The sequence below is a fragment of the Neomonachus schauinslandi genome, chromosome 3, assembly GCF_002201575.2.
Source record: "Neomonachus schauinslandi chromosome 3, ASM220157v2, whole genome shotgun sequence".
NCBI lineage: Eukaryota > Metazoa > Chordata > Mammalia > Carnivora > Phocidae > Neomonachus > Neomonachus schauinslandi.
Genome location: NC_058405.1, coordinates 58,832,095 through 58,851,238, shown reverse-complemented (window position 1 = coordinate 58,851,238; position 19,144 = coordinate 58,832,095). Strand labels below are relative to the sequence as shown.

The window sequence follows — 19,144 nt, the reverse complement described above, 5'->3', positions numbered from 1 at the left end:
GGGCTAAACTTCTCGAGTCTCTGCGCCAGTGGGCCCACCTCCTCGCCTGCCCGGGCCCGGCCCCCCGCCGCACCCCGCTTGCCCCCACCGTCCCTGAAAACACTCTTCCCAGGGCCAACCGAGACGTCAGCGCCGCCGCCGGCTGCAAGGGGCGACTGCCCGTCCCCCTCTAACTCACCCTCGGGGCTGCAGCTGACAGGCGGCCTCTTCTCAAAGCCGCGTCCTCTTCTGCCCGGCACCTCCTTCTCCGGGTTTTCTCCCTCACTGGCCTTCTCAGCTCCGGCCCCTCCTGACCGCCCCCCCCCCCCCCCCCCCCCCCCCCCCCCCGGCGCTCGTCTACCTCCACAACCGCGTGCAAGCCGGCGACCCCACCGCTGTGGCCCCAGACCCCTGTTCTCACCTCCAAGCTGGCTAAGCATTCGCGCTTGCTCGCAAACGTAAGGAGCCCGAAGCAGAGCTGGGGACGTCCTGAGCGCCCCGTCGCCGCCCCGGTCGTTCCCACCAGCCGCGCACGGGTCGTGAGGGGGTCCTTTCCTGCGCTCTCACCCCCAGCCATTCCGGCGCGTTTCTACCTCCGAATGAATCCTGCGCCCAAGCTGGGCGCTTCTCCGGGGGGCCCGGCCCGCCGCTGACCGCTTTCCCGCGGGCCCTCCCGGCTCCGCGCACGTCCAAGGGGAACTCCAGTGAGCCATACTCTCCATGTCCCCTCCATGCTCCCCCATCCCCCAATTCCAAATCCCCAAGCATCCAATAATGCTCAAATTCTAGTTTCACTTACAAGCCGCACCTGCATCAATTTCTGGGCCATGCAGCCACCTGGCGGCTAAAACAAGTAACAGGCCTTACTGTCATCTTCCTGCCAGGCCCTTTCTTTTCAGTGTGATCTGTGCCTTGGGTAGGATAGAAGTAACACATTGACCAAAAGACTGGATCGACATGGGTCTGGGAGGGATGCCAAATTAAGTAGGTATAATGAAATTAACGAGGAATGTGACAGGTTGCAGTAATGGGCTAAATCTAAGGATGATTAGATTTAAGAAGGATAAATGTGAAGTCCTACCCCCCGGGGCCAGAAACAAAACTCGGGCTCTGCAGGAGGAAGCACAGGTACTCGATCAAGGGTTTCTGGTGACCCTGACACCCCAAGTCTGGCTACATCATCTCTTGCCTGGATTCTTGCAGTACCTCCCTGTCTGGAGTCCTGGGCATGGATCTCTCCCCATGCCTGTCCATCTTCCACTCGGCCTGCAGTTATTCCCCTGTGTCAAACCCCGAGGACCTCCTGGGGGAGCTGTCAAGCGCACACACACACACACACACACACACACACACACACGGCTGGAACCTCGAAGAGCCGTGGGGTTGCAAACAGCTGTCAATGCTTCTGTGGTCCTTGAAGTCATGTGAGAGGCTAGGGTCCCCAGAGGGAGGAAAGCAAAGCCAGAGGCAAAGAGGGCAGAGAGGAGACCCCTGAGAGGAGAGGAGGGAGATGAGAAACGGGAGACATGTCATGAAAGCCAAGGAAGGATTTTCAAAAGGGCAGGAGGATTCAAGGCTCTAAAGGCTGCAGGGACCTGTAGTGTTTGGCCATTAGGAGTTGGGATCCCCTTCCCACCGGGAGAGTAGGGCAGAAAGGTAGCAGTGGTTTATGGAATAAACAAAAGATGAAGATGTTGCGAAAGCTAGTACAGGCTTCCACATAATGAGGGAAAGACAAACAATGGCGTAAGGGAAGCCTTTGTTTCTGAAGGTTGAAGAAATGTATCAGCTAGCCACTGCTGCGTGACAAATCCTTCCAAACTCAGTAAGTTAAATGAAACCAATTATTTTTTTCTTGTGAGTCCTTGGGTGGGCTGGAGGGTCACCTCATCTAGGTAGGGCTGGCTGAGGCAGCTCTGTTCCTTGTGTCTGGTGAAGGCAGGAATGCAAAAGAGCAAGTGGGAACACAAGGCTTCTTGAAGCCCTAGTATCAGCGCTGGCATAACAGCATTTTCACCCAAAATCAAGAGCTGAGAAATATACTCCACCTGTTGCTGGGAGGAAAGGCAAAACCATATGGTAAAGGTATGTGAATACAAAAGGTATGGTAATGTATGTGAATACAGAAAAGGGTAAAAAATCGGGGCCGTGATGCCTTCTACCTGGGAGACAAGCAGAGATGGAAAGAAAGAAGGCATCCGAAAGGGACAGACTGGACAAGATTCAGTGAACGCTGGGAGAAGTTTGACCGGCACTAAATTTGCCGAAGAACTAGATTCATGTTGTGGCTCTACCAATGACCAGAGGAGCAGCTTTGGGTCGGTCACTGGGTCTGAGACTCCATGTCATTCCTGTTAAGAGCAAGTGATCACCCCTACATCTCGGTGTGAAAATTGAATGAGGTACTATAAAAAGTGCTTTACCGCGAAGCACCAACCCACGTACAGTGACACAGTAAGTTTCCAGGAGAGGTGGGAGGCAGTCATGGGACAGCAGGAACACAATGGCTACTTTCACAGACTGAAAGGCATTCGTGTGAGGGAGATGAGACACAAAGAGGCCTGTGTTACAGACCAAGGGCTAATGATGGAAATGGGGAGGGGGAGTGAGGTCATAAAAAAATAACATTTTAGTAATGAGTAGAGTTCCAGTGTGGCTTTAGGAGGTGCTGATTTCTTCCGCACTGGGGGGTGTGGGGCCTGGGAGCAGAGCCCGGCCGACCTGTTATCTTTAGAGGACAGCTGAAGGGGATATGCGGCCATTCGTGGGTCGTTGGATCGATCAGCGGTTCTCAGCCAAGGGTGGCCCCCCACCACACACCCCCAGGGGATGTTTGTTGTCCAGATTTCTGGATGATTCAGGTGGCATTTGGTGGGTAGGGGCCAGGGGCACTAAATCTCAGACAATGCTCAAGACGGTCCTAAACGATGAGAAATGACCACACTCCACACACCGTCGGTGCCCCTGTCGGTACACACTGGAGGAGGTGGCTTCTGAGTGCCAGTCTTGAGGGGCCCAATAAACGCACGTCCATTTTTAGCGGCTGTAACCCACGGTGTTGCCACCATGCCTCACTGGACTGAGAAGAATTTTAGAAAAAGTACTGGACTTCAGAAGAATTTTAGATATGATTGAACGAGCACCATCACAACAGCAACACCTTATAATCCCTTTCAAGAGAAAGTTTTCTAAAACAGCTATCAGTACACCGGATTGTGTAGAGGGCCCTGAAAAGATTAATGTCAGGTACATGAATCACTGATTATTCCAGCATGTAAAGAGAGCCAGCTACCCTGCTTCGAGACACCACATGAGCTATAAAGTTAATGTGCTAGCCGAAGTAAACAGTACACATTTATTTATTTATTTATTATTTATTTATTTGAGAGAGAGAGAATGAGAGAGAGCAAGCACATGAGAGGGGGGAGGGTCAGAGGGAGAAGCAGACTCCCCGCCGAGCAGGGAGCCCGATGCGGGATTCGATCCCGGGACTCCAGGATCATGACCTGAGCCGAAGGCAGCCACTTAACCAACTGAGCCACCCAGGCGCCCAACAGTACACATTTAATTTACTATCATTTTGGTTGCCACTGAGAACACAAAAGTCTCTTTGGAGATGTCTGTTTTCCTAAAAAAAAAAAAAAAAAAGTCTAGGTAGTTTGAACTCCCCCTCCCCCTCCTTTTCCTTCTCCTTCTCCTTCTTCTTTCTTCCAGCATTCACATTTTCTCAGTTTGGGAGCTTGGATCAAAGCAGTAGATTCAGTAAATATTTGCTTCTGCTGTTGATGGTGTTTCTCTCACTGACGCATTTGTAAAGGAAGGTCTGACCCTGCATTCTCTGTGTCACCCTCCTCTCCCCTCAGCTCATTCACAGCCTGTGTCACCGAAAGGCAGGGGGCGGTTGGCCAAAGGATGGCCGGAGGAGCGTCTTACCCTCCCTGCAGGTGTCATTCACAAGGACTTCATAAGAGGAGTTCCCAGAACAAAGAGTCCGCAGAGTTCCCGAAGGCATCTGATTCTGGCCAATCCCCAGGGATTAAGTAGGCAGGAAGAACTCAGGTTTGTCTGTCACTTTGGTAGCAGCCTTAGCCAAGAAAGGTGGAGCTTCCCTACCCTGTATTCGTCTTAATGTATATCCATCAATTAGGGCATACTTTGGGCATCATTATAGTAGCATGAATGGTGGCCTTCCCCAGCATGTTTAAGATAAAATTTTAAACAAATTTTCAGAAACACACATGTGTGCAACAAAGCACGAGTGTTATCCAGAACCTTCTCTCAGATTTACCAACTAGAATTTGGGTTTTAGATTTGGACTATTGTCTTCCTAGGTGTCTGTCTGAGATTCTCTCTCCCTCTCCCTCTGCCCCTCCCCCCATGCACTCTCTCTCAAATAAATAAATCTTTATTTTTTTTAAGATTTTATTTATTATCTGTCAGAGAGAGACACAGTGAGAGAGGGAACACAAGCAGGGGGAGTGGGAGAGGGAGAAGCAGGCTTCCCGCTGAGCAGGGAGCGCGATGCGGGGGCTCGATCCCAGGACCCTGGGATCATGACCTGAGCTCAAGACAGACGCTTAACGACTGAGCCACCCAGACGCCCCTGAAACAAATAAATCTTTAAAAAAAATAAAGGTCTCTCAACTGCCAAAAAAAAAAAAAATTTTTTTTAAAGCTTCGATTTTAAGATACTTAGTTCTGTTACCATTGCTGTAAAAGCTTGAGGGAGGTAAAAAGTTCCATTCCAAGTAGTGGTCTTGGGGACAGAACTCTGCCCAGAGCCCGGGACATGTGGCTCAAGTCTCAACTAACATCAACTTATGTGACCTGCTCAGTGCCTGGGGTGGACCGTTACTTTCAGGGCCCCAGTGAGCCACGCCTCCTGGTTCTCATGCCCTGTGCTGACCCCTCTCACGGGGACCCTGGGCCTGGCCGAGGCACTGGCATTGGCCAGCGAGACCCGGGCAAGCCTGACTCGAGGGGAGGCTGGCAGAGCATGCGCACACGGGGCTTGTCCTCTGGGAGCATTCCCGTTCAGAGCCCTGGCCACCAAGTCGCGCGGCCTGACTACCCTGCTGGAGAGACCACGCGGACAGATGCCTGCAAGCCCCCAGCCGTGTCAGCCATCTAAGCTGAGACGCCGAAGTCTGAATGAAGCTGCTCTAGCCTCCGCGTCCCAGTGTCCGGCTGTGCCTTGCTCACAGCCGACCCACCAGCTGTGCGCGGCCACGAGTGACTTCAGCCAGGCCCGCGGGGAGCACAGCTGACCAGCTGTGTGTCGCCCAGACTCCTGGCCTACAGCAGACTTCTGCTTTTTGTAAAAGAAAACACTTCTTTCCACCTCATACCCCCACAAGCATCTGAGGTCTCCACAGATGACACTCAAGTGTGTAATTTCAGCAGAAACGGGGTCCTTTAGTAAGGCCACTTCCGTGTCAAAACGAACCAGGAATGGCAGAATTTCTTGTCAACAGAAACACTTGTATCTGAGAGTATAGTTCTTTGCATTTTTTTTTTTTTTAAAGATTTTATTTATTTATTTGAGAGAGAGAATGAGAGAGAGAGCACATGAGAGGGGGGAGGGTCAGAGGGAGAAGCAGACTCCCTGCTGAGCAGGGAGCCCGATGTGGGACTCGATCCCAGAACTCCAGGATCATGACCTGAGCTGAAGGCAGTCGCTCAACCAACTGAGCCACCCAGGCGCCCAGTTCTTTGCATTTTTAATATTGTTCTTCTGTCCTTCTAGATGCTTCCCCAAATATTTCCTGGTTACACATGTAGTATTTTCCAAAAACCTAAACCAATACCAGTTTCTGGATCCATGACGTACACCTGAGGGTGCCCTCATAAGCCTAGTACCAGAAATCTGTAAGAAGTGGACAACGGGAGTGGTATGTGCCTGTTTTTGTCAGGACACTAGTGCTTCTAAATGGACCTTTCTTTCCTTTCTCTTCATGGGTATTTATGTCTGTCTCCCAACTAGACTCTAAGCTCCACGAGGGCAGGGTGTATCTCTGGGTTTGCTCACCAGAGTGCCAGGCACACAGTAAGCTCTCAGAAATACTTGTCAGTGGGATGATGAGTCACTGGGATGTTCAGATGAAGAGTCCAGAGAACTGCCACCGGTCATCAACACAGATGAAACCAGTTTGGCCAGAGGTGGTGGCATGCTACACAGGAGCCTCGCTGCTTATGAGCTTAACATTCTTGAGATTTCATGACATTAGGTACTCACAGTATCTTTGCGTCTTCTGGTTTAGATCTTGCTTTCTTTTTTTGAAACTCTGGAGATTGGCCCATCAGAACATACAAGGTACTTCAAACTGCTCAAACCACCCCACTGTCTCCATTTATTAGGAAGAGCCAGCTCTGATTCCATGTTCTCTACAGGCAAACAGTCTCCTTACTCCACCTTGTGCCCTGGGAATACATCCCAAGCTGAGCATCTTTTTTTTAAAGATGTATTTATTTATTTGTGAGAGAGAGAGAGAGAGAGCATGAAAGCAGGGGGAGGGGCAGAAGGAGAGAGAGAATCCTGAAGCAGGCTCCCTGGCAAGCAGGGAGCCTGATGGAGGGCTCAATCCCAGGAACTCAAGACCATGACCCCAGCAAAACCAAAATTTGGCTGCCCAACCGACTGAGCCACCCAGGTGCCCCCTCCGCCCCCAGGCTGAGCATCTTCAGGTGTGGGTGTCAGCACTGGGAGGGATCATAGCTTCTCCTGGTTCAACTTGGCCTGGACCCCAACTTCTGAATGTAGTAGCTTGCAGAAATACAATTGCCTTAACATCTAGAGTAGCTGGGAGCAAGGGGGAGAGTTATTCCAGGAAAGTCCTGGCTCATGTCCTTCTGAAAGACATGTGCTTTCCCTAACAAATTACTTTGTGCTATATCACCAAAGAGCTTCTGTACCAACGTGGGCTCCCCTTATTTCTTTCTCCTCCTCCAAAAGCTATATGGGCTTAGAAATAACATTTAGGAAAATGAGAAGCAATGCTCATGTATCTTAGTGTCGCTAATGATAGAATTCATGTTTATAATGAAAAGTGTTGGCACAGAAATAAAGCTGACCAAACTGAAAAGATCTGGCAGACGAAGGCAGGAGAGGTTTGCAGGAACAGAACTTGCTGGGTTATAGTCATTCTTATAGAAATGACTCTATGTGGTAAATTAAAATTAAAAACAGCTACATATCGGTAGATATGTATACTTGCTAGTCTTTTGAGTTATTTCTACCACCACATAGGAAACTCAAGCTTGATGGTATCATTGTAAAAACAAACATTTCACTGCTTTTCCATTGTGCATAATCATTACAAATCACTGAAATTCCATGAATTTGTTGCATACTGAAACTTCACTCGAATGTCTCAGAAACATTTTTTGAAATACTGTAGCACTCCCTTGCCAATATTTTCCTTTTCGTATTGTGAGTTGTTGTCTAAAGTGTTCATAAAGTAAATGCTCAGGCTTCAGGGGAAGTTTGGTACCCAGGGTGGATGGTTGGGAGGTGCAGGGTGAGCCAGCCAGAGTCTGAATGAAACTGGAGCCTGAAGCCACCTAGAGGACCAATTCCAGCACAGATCGGAGTTCAACACTAGAACCAAAATGAAAAATCAGAAATGACAAATGGAAATACGTCCAGATGCTACAGGGATGGCGAATAAGATTTGATTCTTTATCCCCAAAGGCTGCTTTTAGGAAATCTTTCTCAGGTACTCCTCATCTCCGTCAAGTCTTAAAACCAGCCCTTGGTGGAAGAACACACACTGCTCTAACACAGTATCTTTGGGGTTCATCCCCAAGGAAAAGATGTAGAATGATGTTATGGGGTGGCTACTGGTACTAAATATATTAGTGAAAAATATTTAAAATGACTGTGGGAAAGGAATTTGATGCTTAAAGCCAAAAATGTTACAGAAAAGACAAAAATGGAGATGGGAACATATGAATTTACCCCTATTTTTCTTCACCAAAATCACTGAAATGAAAGTAAAGGATTTTTGTTTTATTTTAAACATAAGCTTACAGGACAAAGAGAATGGAGGAATAAACAGCAACATTTTGGAAGCTGTGCCTGTGAAGGTGAGGCCCAGGAGCCTGCTGCTCTGCATGATGCTGTGCTCTCTGTTCTACACTGTTCCAGAATATCTGGTGCTGAGTAACCCTAGTTTATAGGGTTCCAACCCAAACCTCAAAACTCACTCTAGTAGTGTAACGAGGATCATGAAACAGTGCCTCCCCAACTTCTAAGGGAAAATTATTCCCAATCTACAATTCTATACCTAACCAAACTATCAATTAAATGTGAAGGTAGAATAAAGAAAGACACTGGCAGATACCCACTCATGGTATCAAAACTGCTCCTCATCAACAGTCTTATCTGACAGTCATCATGCTACCATGTTCCCTCTCTCAGGAATCTTCTGAAAACTACATCCCACTAAATAGAGAAAGACATGGGTTCCTAGAAACAGGGAATCTCCGGGGATAGTTGTGAAGGGTAGGTCCCAGAAGATGTACCTGTGCAGCATGTCTAGTGAGCAATTGGTCCAGACTGGAGGTGGACAGAGGCTCTAAGAGGGATTTCTTCAATAAGAAGAATTTTTTTAAGATACCCAATGTGCTTGAGTGTATTGAGAGAAGGTTACACAACTTCAGGACAAGTTTGGCTACAGATTAGTAGTAAAATAGAAAACAAGCCAAAAAAAAGGGCATTTTTTTTTTTTTAAAGAGAGAGAGAGTGTGTGAGTGGGGTGGGGAGGGGCAGAGGGAGAGGGAGAGAGAGAATCTTAAGCAGATTCCACACCCTGTGTGGAAGCCCAGTGAGGGTTATTGGGCTCTGTTCCACAACCCTGAGATCATGATCTGATCCAAAATCAAGAGTCAGTTGCTTAACCGACTGAGCCACCTAGGCGCCCCAAAAGGCAATCTTTAAATTCAGAAAAATTCAACAAGGAAAGGAAAAGGAATCCTAGGGCACAACAGGACGAACTGTGATTAGCATTTACATAGTCATAATAACAGCGAATACTGATGCAACCAAAACAAAAATGTAACAGTATCGAAGATGGAGAAAGGGAAGTGTGTGGAGAGGGGAGTGAGGAGAAAGAAAGCTCTTCCATAATGGAAATTCAAAAGACAATGCCTAAAACTGAAAACTAATAAGGGACAACACAGGCATGTTACTGGGACATATAGAGATAAATGCAAAAGAATCAGTTAAAATACTTAAGCCTGATTGCCTTTGTGGAGGGGTGATGTGTAGGATAGGGGGAAGCTATTGTTTTGAAGTAAGGCTTTTAGAGCTATTTATCATTTAAAATTGTAGGTATAATTTTACTAAAAAATGACTAAATTGATAATAATGGGAGTCCTTGAATTTATTACTGTAAAATCAACCAACATGTCAAATGTGTGCTTACATTAGAAACAAAACTGAAAAAATGGGGGGGAAAAGTCCTGACACTGTTTGATTAGGCCCTTGAGGCATTCTTTTTTTTTTTTTTTAAGATTTTCTTTTTTCTTTTCTTTTTTTTTTTTTTAAAGATTTTATTTATTTATTTGAGAGAGAGAATGAGATAGAGAATGAGAGCACAAGCGGGGGAGCAGGAGAGGGAGAAACAGACTCCCCGCTGAGCAGGGGAGCCCGACGCGGGACTCGATCCCGGGACTCCAGGATCATGACCTGAGCCGAAGGCAGTCGCTTAACCAACTGAGCCACCCAGGCACCCAAGATTTTATTTTTTTCTTGACAGAGAGAGACAGCGAGAGACGGAACACAAGCAGGGAGGAGTGGGAGAGGGAGAAGGAGGCTTCCCACAGAGCAGGGAGCCGATGCGGGGCTTGATCCCAGGACCCTGAGATCCTGACCCAGGCTGAAAGGAGACGCTTAACAACGGAGCCACCCAAGTGCCCCAGCCCTTGAGACATTCTTAACTAGTATTTAAGAAATCATTTCCCTTCCCAGACTCTCCTATTTCCAGATTTGGAGAGAGTGTGCTACATAGATGAGATCTGAGTTCCTTTGAAATTTGAGTCTATTTAAATGCAGTTCATTGAACACAGTAAATACATTTATGGACCAGCTTCTACATATTTTAATGTAAAATATTCCATTTTAAATGGGCCTCATTTTCAACGGGTACTTACTAATGGGGCTTGTTTTACTCGGGGACAGGATATTCAAAAGATCAGCCTAAATGATAGAAAAGTTCCGTACAGTATTGAATAGATCCAGCTATGACCAAATCCCATCCCACAAGTGAACTTTTGATTGACTGATGACTAGCCCAGCTAGGTGTAACTCTGTAGATATTCCATTACCTTTTGGATAACAGGTGGAAAAAATTATTGCAGGTTGAAGGTTTACAAAATGGTCTGGCTGATTCATATGGATCAGTAATCTGAAGAACGAACAAACAAAACCAAGCAGAAGCTATAGGTTATAATATTTTCCCCTCTAAATTAAAACTGGAGAAGTAAGATTGCAAACTGCTTTTGATTTATTCACCCTACAGCTAAGTTCTTTAAAAGATCTGAAGATGATACAGGGGGATTTGTCATCTTTAAATTTGGTACCTGGTCATAAAAATGGCCTCAGGTGTCAAGGTTATACTAGATGAAATGGTCCTTCCATCTGATACAGTAAGGCATGTGTAGTGAAATACACACTTTCACTTACTTGATGGTTTATGTCAGTGGCTCGCAGCTGGGGGTGACTTTATCCCCTAAGGAACACCTTTGATTGTCTTCTGGATGGGGAGTTGTTACTGACATCTAGTGGGTGGAGACCAGGGCTACAGCTAAATGTTCTACAATGCAGGGGACAAGCCCTCACAGCAAAGAATCACCTGGCTCAAAATGCTAATAGCACCAAGGTTTGGGAAACCCTTGTCCACGCTAATTTTCTGGTGTTCAAAAAATGAAAGACAAAAATCTAGCAAATCTAGTGCCACCATTCTAAAATATTAGCAAAGGGTTTTCTGGTGCATCAGTCAGGTAGAATTTTGAATATAACACCCAGCTTTAAACTTGTGCTTAGAGGTAAAGTACAAGGTCAACTCTGGAAAATAAAGATTATGCATTCAGTCTGCTGCTGAATAGATTCCTTAAACTTCTCAAAATTTAATGTTATGATTTTTGACAGTGAAAACTTAATTTCTTCTATTTTAAAAAGTGTCCAAAGCAAATTACACTGCTCCCATTGGGGGTGGAGAAACTCGCACAGCGTTTGGCATGTAGGTGCTCAGGAGATGAATAAATGGTATACATCTACATGTTGGCCTGAGATAACAGAGGCCTAAGTTCCAGAGTCAGTAAGTTGTAAGGTGGCCTGAGCTGCAACTAGGAGTCCCTTCTTAGGGTGGAGGAGGAGGCAGCCGTCCATAATCCAAGTTAGGACACTCCCTTCACTGTGTTAGCACAACTGGTAGACCAGTCTGCTCAACTACAAAGAAGTTAGAAAACCCACAAAGATTCGGGCCCAATAAACCTTCTCTGCGAGCCAGAACTAGGTTACCCAGGTTAGTGCCCCTAGTTACCTTTTCCCAATAGGAAAAGTATCACAGGCTAAGGAGAATGAAGAAATTTGACAAAGGATAATAAAGTAAATGAAACAGGCTGGCTCTAAGTCTTTCTTAGAAGCAGGCATAATCATAGCTCTCTGGGTAATGGTCCTGGGAGGCTCTCTGGTTGGCCTTTAAAACCGTGCTGCTCTGGCAGGAAGCATGAATATTCTTTCAGGAACCCACGATGTGCCCTTGAAAGCAAATGTAGAAAAGATGTGTAAGGAAAGAAAAATTCTCCCTTCTTCCCTTCTAGGTTCTTTGGCTGGCCTAAGAATTAAACTGACTTAAGACAAATTAAGAGGAGAAAAACAAATTTAATTCTGTACAAACAGGAGTGCATAGAAATATGAGACTCAAAGAAGTGACCAAGCAGGCAGCTTTTATACCTTTTGAAAAACAAAGAAACAATCACTTGTGAAGTACTGACAAAGGGGCTTGGGGTTGGGGTAGCAAATTAATGAAGAAGTGACAAAGCGGTGTATAGCCTTCTCAGGCCTGAGTTCCCTTTTTGGGTGATGAGGGTCCTTTTACCCTCTGGGTGCAGGGAGGGTCCCCTTCACATAGGGAATTTATTTCAGGGGGACCAAGGAGTGTCCTTCTTGTAATGGCTATTTCTTAAATAATTTTAATTCAACATAATCCGTATGCCAAAGTGGCATATTTTGCTCCCCTTCAGACCCACCTTTGAAACTGCAAGAAGATCATAATCCAGAAGCTAAGTTGGTAGATTCTTTTATGATTTCATTGAATTAATCTCTAAGTCTTGAAAATAGCTCAGTTCAGTTAAACAGTTGTGTCTCGTTTTAGGAGGTGTTGATGCAACTAGCCTCCCCACATTAGGCCTACACTGTGCGAGAAATTAGGTGTTGAATAAGGCATTTCTATGGAAACAAACAAACAAACAAAAAACCCCAAAGGTTAATGATTAGAACAAATTATAAACCAGCTTCCGAGCCCAGGGGCAGCCAGTCAAGAAAATTTCTAGAAGTTAGGGTCAAAGCATCTTTTGCAATTGGAATGTCTCTGATAACATCACCAGGTATTCAGGTGAACTTTCTGAGTGGCACACACTGCAGCAGGCATGAAGACTGCCTAAACATGAGTTATTGTGGCCATTTCTCTGAAGTTTATATCAAGTTGGTCACCTTCAGTTTGCCAGGCTTTGGGGAAAGGGCAGTTTTTGTTTTTCACGATTCTAAGTCAAAAGTGGGAGAAAATTGGAAAGGTTCATTTTGACAGCTATAGCCAAATATTGGAGGAAACTAGAATTCAGGATCCAGTGGATCTTTCCATCTTACAGGTGGAAAACAAAACCTCAAACTAATTAACAGCACTAGAATCTGATATTTCTACAGTGTATTACTGAAACATAATTTTTCTGTCTATCCCAAGATAATCATGGTAAGACTAATTTGTTTGCAAATTAAATCTAATTTCAATACATTTGGCCCATTTACGTAAGTATAGCAAGAATAACAATTTTAATGAGATAGGCTCTTCTAAATCTGCTTTGCTGAAATTTTTCATAAGGAATCTCAGATGGAACTCTTAAAAGCTTCTCAAAGCTAGGAAGCCAAGCCAAGGACTTGCCATCAGACTTCACCTGCAATACCTATAAATCTGGGTGAATTCCTCTCTTCTCAAGGTCCCCAAAATATCCTGAGGTTCCTGAGTCTGCCAGGAAGTAACCTTCCTCACTCACCTAGTAAGGTTGCTAGGAACCCTGTAAGCAAGGTACTAGAACTCCTTTTCCAAAGGGCTTTGTTGTTTATTGGCTCCATAAAGTCAACCTTAGTTTCTTAAACTTGTGTGGTCATATCTGAGTCTATGTATAGCTCTCATATATGACATTCCAGTCAAAGCCTCAGTAATGTAACCAATGTTTCCACTCATGCTCATTATAAGAATAGATTCTTATTGAACTTATGCAAATAACTGTATTTCCATAAAAATAAGAATACTCACTAACAGTTTTTAAATTATGGAGGCATGAGGTAGGGAGAAAAAGTAATTGTTTCAATTTTGCTTATAAAGGAATAATTAAACAAATTGCTGTAAATCATAGATAAGAGAAAAGAGAAGTTTTCCTGAAATCTGGAAAAACCAAACATTAAAAAAAAAAAAAAACAGCAATGTCCAAACAAAAAATTCATAAATTATGATCATCTTCCTCAGTTGATTCAGTCCCACGTAATTAATATTTGTTCTCTTTGAATCCAGTTTTTTTGTTAGTTCTGGAAATTCTTACCCAGATCAGCTGGATGCTGTTAAAGTTATTAGAAACCTGTATCCTACAGTACTTGTTAGAGTCCATTCATGAATTCCCTTGAAGATGAAGCACTTTTGCAGGAAAACTTTTACAAAAGCATCCAAGTGAAACAATAACCGTCTGTAAATGATAAAAGACTTAAAAATGGCCATAAAGATCTGATAGAGTTCATTACAATGCAATTGACAAAAAAATCGGATTATACCTGGGACATACAACATTTTAGAGATAATAACTAGGATTACAGTGATAACATTATCCTGGACATCTGATTTCTAGGAATTTCATATAATTTCTGGAACACTTGGATACCTGTACAAATACAACATAAAGAAAGCTTGATATTTCTTATTTGACAACACTTCCCATGTAATTTAGCGTATCACATAAACCAATTCATTTAGGATCTCTTTTTTATAAAGAAAGAAAACAAATCTTTTGAGATGTTTCAGGGACCCTCTGGAAAATTCCAACTTACTTTCTTGGTCAAAAAAGTTTATTTAGAAATTGATTTTGAAAAGTTTGTCAAAAATATCAAAAGGTTGGGACATTTGACTAAATAGGATCACAGATAATTTGAAATAATAATTATCTATTTAACCAAGTGACAAAAGATTTTAAAGGCAAATACAAAAGGTTACATCGTTTTAAGGAAAATTCAGCTCTTAATGTTAAGACTCAGTTAAGTAATCAAAGATCTGATAAAGACAACATGAAGCACAGGAAATTACTTTAGTAAAACATAACATCTTTGCTTTCCAGGCAGATTACTTAAAAGGTAAAGAAAACCATTCATAATATCTTATCAAGAGCAGACTAATAGTCCAAGAAAACTTTGTCCTTTTAGCAAATGAAAGAAAATTACATTAGCAGGCTATTAAAATAAAAAAGCAAGTTTATTATTTTTAAAAACCCTTATAACAATTCAATTTTTAGCCAACGTGACTACAAAAGGTAAAATTTTCTTTCTTTCTTCTTTCTCTCTCTTTCTTTCTTTCTCAAAAATTTTTTCCTTCCTTCCTTCCTTCCTTCCCTCCCTCCCTTCTTTCTTTCCTTCCCTCCCTTCCTTCCTTCCTTCCTTCCTTCCCTTCCTCTCTGTCTCTTTTTCTTTTCCCAAACTTCTATGTCCTTAGTTTGTCCTTTATTTTTCTCTGTTCCAGTCTGTAATGACCACTCTGAAATAACCAGCTTTATTTTAGGACAAAATTTATTCTTTTCCCTTAGCTAAAATACATCTCCATACCTCATACCTTTTCTTAGCTAAAAACACATCCTAGTTTCCTTGCAATACAGAGTTGTTCTTATTATTTCTAGTAGCTTTAATTTACATATATTAGAAGCTTCCTATAGCTGCATTCACAGGGTGGTTCTCAACCTCCAAGGTTATCAGAAGCACCTGGAGAGCTGTGAAAACAGATTGCTGGGCCCCACGCCCAGTTTCTGATTCAACAGGTCTCAATGGACCTTAAGAATTTGCATCTCTAACAAGTCACCAGGTGATGCTAATGTTGCTGGTCCAGGGGCCCCACTCTGAGAGTCAGTCTCTATTACTTGGTTACATGCTTCTCTCTTCCACTGACTGTGAGCTTCTTCTTACACATCTCATCTCCAGGGTCTAGAATGTGTCCAGCAGTCATTTAATCAATCAACAAATACTTACTGAATGCCTATTATGTGCCAGGCACTATCATAGGCACTGGATTCATCAGCTTAAAAATTTTATATATTTATATATATATATATATATAAAATTTATATACATATAATTTATATGTATATATGTATATACATATGAATGTGTGCATGTATATATATATGTATATGTGCGTGTGTGTGTGTGTGTGTGTGTATTCCTGCCCTCATAGAGCTTTCTTCTGGTACTACACAGGAATTTCTCAATAAATGTTGAAGAAGGAAATATGGCATTATCATGAAAATTTTCATAGTGCTTGGAAATATCAATTTTCCCATTTCCCAATCCTAGTTTTCCTCATTTTATGTTTCCCCCTTCTGATATCCCCCTCAACATCCAACACATAAATCCATAAACCTGACCTTATACCAGGCTGTGGGGTCTTAAGAAATATTTGCGATTGATTTATAAAATATTTGATGTGGATGACATATCAGTTAAAAAAACAATTCTAACATGAATTTAAGCTTGTATAAATTATATATGGAAGCAACTGGGAGGATGTAAGCAAATCTCAGTATTTTCATATTGATAAATATTTTAGAATACTTTACTAGTTTTCGAATTAGCCTTAGTTATCTCTAAGGATATCTTTCCTCCCCTCTCAATATTTATGGCAGTTCTCGACTGCCTGGTATGAGGACTTTGAACTCCTTTGGACCTAAGTGGACTGCTGTATAAACAGGGACATCAGCCAACATTTGGATTGTCCTGTGAACAATTCTGAGAAAATGGTAGGAGGCCTTGTGAGGCCATGTGGTGCTGGGGAAGGGTTGGGAGTAACAGCAGAGGCAAACCTGATTATCTCCACATCGTCCAGGCAGGTGCTCCGCAGGATGTCCCACCCAGGCCTGCGGGCCATGGGCTATGCACTCCCTCCCTAACTCCAGGGAAGTGCAAAGCACATGCCTTCATCTTTGGACTAATTCTCTGAAAGTTTCTCAGGAAATAAAAATGAGAGGTCTCACAAACAGCAATTTGGAATGTAAAGGAATTGATCATAATGTTTACTTGAGATTTTCAGTATTCTTAAGGTTTACGAATATTTTTAAAGATCTTCCAAGCCATGAGACACTCTGTTAACTGTATGAAGGGAAAAATGGGCAGCATTTATAAATGGAATTTGACAAAGGGTAGTTTCAGTATTCTAGACTAAAATATTTCCTCACCGGTAACATCATAAGCAAATTTGGTGGTGTTAGTGATTTCAAGAGTCAGTGATATCAAATAGCAATACTGCCTCAGAATAATATTCTCTTTCTGCTCCTACCCCAAATCAGTGATTTAACACCCTAGTCCAACAAATCACTGTTATTTCTATATATCGAAAGATTTTTTAACAAATTAATAACGCTGTTAGGAATATACTTTTATAATGGGGATCAGGTATGCCACCTTCATTTTTTATGATTCAATCCTAATTAAATTCTGATTATTAAAAAGCTTTAGATGTAAATGTGAGCTTTTGGTGAGCCATACACTGACTGAAAAATGGCCAGGTTATCATTTATTTCCCTGGAGCAGTTTACTAATTATCACTTTCATAATCTGAAGGAATTAATATTTTTTAAAAGGTGTATAAGTTTTTGCTGAGATGTGACCTCCAGTGAACCAGCCCCTTTCAAAAAACTGGCTAATATAAAGATAAGACAGGGAGAAATTAACCTCTACAGGTGATTAAATTTGTCTCATTAAATCATTGCTACCTCATTTAAGGTAATAAAAGAACACATCACCCTATTCTGGAAAACACACGAATCTAAACTAAAAATATTCTCATTAACGTCATCCATATGGTAGTAATAACTTATCTTCCTTACAATTTTTCTCAGTTATTCACAAAATCCACCCTTATTTTCTGAGTTAACAAGGATGAATTTTAAAATGTGCAATGCAAATTCTCGAGGCCTCACTCCAGTTTTGACAGGACTTCTTAGTGGTTTCCAAGACACAGCTTTTTGTTTTGGTGCTGTTCTTCACCCGAAGGTAAGGGTCTCAACACACCATCTAGTGTTCAAGAATAACTTAATATTAGGAAAACTTCACTTCAAACACACAGGTATTAAAGTCATAGCGGTTGTAAGATCAAAATAATGCTTAAGTTAAAAAGGAACATTCATTTTATTTTATCTTCAAATTCTCAACTGTTGAAGAACAGATTCTAGATAACCCACCCAGGCAGTGCAGTGTCTGCCCTATTAAAAAGTGGATTCACTCAACTCTGTAATCTATACTTTAAAAGGGCAAATTAATGATATATGAATTCTATTGCAACAAAGCTGTTACAAAATTGAAAGAGATAGGAAGATTTTTTGTTGCTATAGAACATTTGTTCGAAAATATATACAAAACATGACCTTGCAGTTCAGTGAACAGTCACAAAGCAAACCTACATTTGACTATCACCCAGGTCAATAATGAAAACATCGCCAGCAAAGCAGAAGCCTTCCTCTTGCCCTCTCCCTATCACAACTTCTCCTTCCAATCTCAGGACTGCTAAGGGCAGCATGTCTTCCTTTCCTTAGTGATCTAGGAACAATAAGCCCTGGATACGCATCCTTTATTGATTGTAAGTGGCAAATATCTCCTATTCTACGGCTCGCCTTTGTACTCTTTCAATGATATCTTTTGATGACCAGATGTTCTTAATTTTAACATGGATAAATTAATTCATCCCTGTATGGTTAGTGCTCATTGTGTCCTCTCCCTAGGAGCAGGGAATTATTAACTGACCCCCTCAAACACTGTTACTGAAAGCACATTCTTTAATCAGATCCATATATATTTTTCTTTCTATTTTTTCACTTTTTTTTCCTGATTAATTTTTTCAAAAGGTGGAGTAGGTAGGTATTTATTTTTTTTCCAGATGGCATATAAAAAAACATACTACTTGAATAAATAAAGCTAAATTCAGAACACAAAAAATCAAGGTAACTATATGGAAACTATAGAATAGAAATTATTTTCGTAAAGACCTCTTCATTTCCTGATTTTTCAGGGTAATCAAATCATTGTTATTATCAAAAACTTTTTACTTATTATACTAAACTTCACAGCTCATATTTAAATATAATACTGTGGGGGTGCCTGGGGGGCACAGTCGGTTGAGCCACAGGTTTCTGCTCAAGTCGTGATCACAGGGTCATGAGACTGAGCCCCGTGCAGGGCTCTGCACTCAGCACAGAGTCTGCTTAAGACTTTCTCATCCAGCCCCTCTGCCCCTCCCCCCCCCCCCCCTCTCCCCCCGCCCCCCCCCCCCTGCCCTCTCCCTCCTGCCCGCCTCTGTGCTCTCTCTCAAATAAATAAATAAATCTTTAAAGATGATACTTTATAGCAATAACTAATGTTCAAAATTATATACCTAAGGAATTGCAAGATCTCCCCAAGATGACATTAAAAATATCTGTTAATATGCAAATAATAAAGCTCTGAAGACTAGTAATTCATTTATGGTGGCTGTGATGACTTTAGTTAGATTATTCAAATAATCCGAGGATTTCCATTCTCTGACCCTACAAATCTCTACAAATGTGCCTTTACACAAATTAAACATCCTCTAATTTGGCCCTATGGCCATCTGTATTAATTATACACATTTTTCCTTTCTAACTGTCCAACAAGTTTTAGTTTGGT

At 42.6% G+C, this 19,144-nt stretch overlaps 1 protein-coding gene across 1 annotated transcript in view; it reads right to left on the bottom strand.

Moving 5' to 3' along the window:
- Positions 1–17,252: 17,252 nt before the first annotated feature.
- The window catches only part of CDADC1 (cytidine and dCMP deaminase domain containing 1), a 41,659-nt gene continuing 39,767 nt past the window's right edge, over positions 17,253–19,144 (bottom strand). The window contains exon 10 of the mRNA XM_021689447.1: positions 17,253–17,518. Within this exon, the coding sequence (XP_021545122.1) occupies positions 17,445–17,518 (74 nt within the window). The 3' untranslated portion in view covers positions 17,253–17,444. The remainder of the gene's footprint in view (positions 17,519–19,144) is intronic.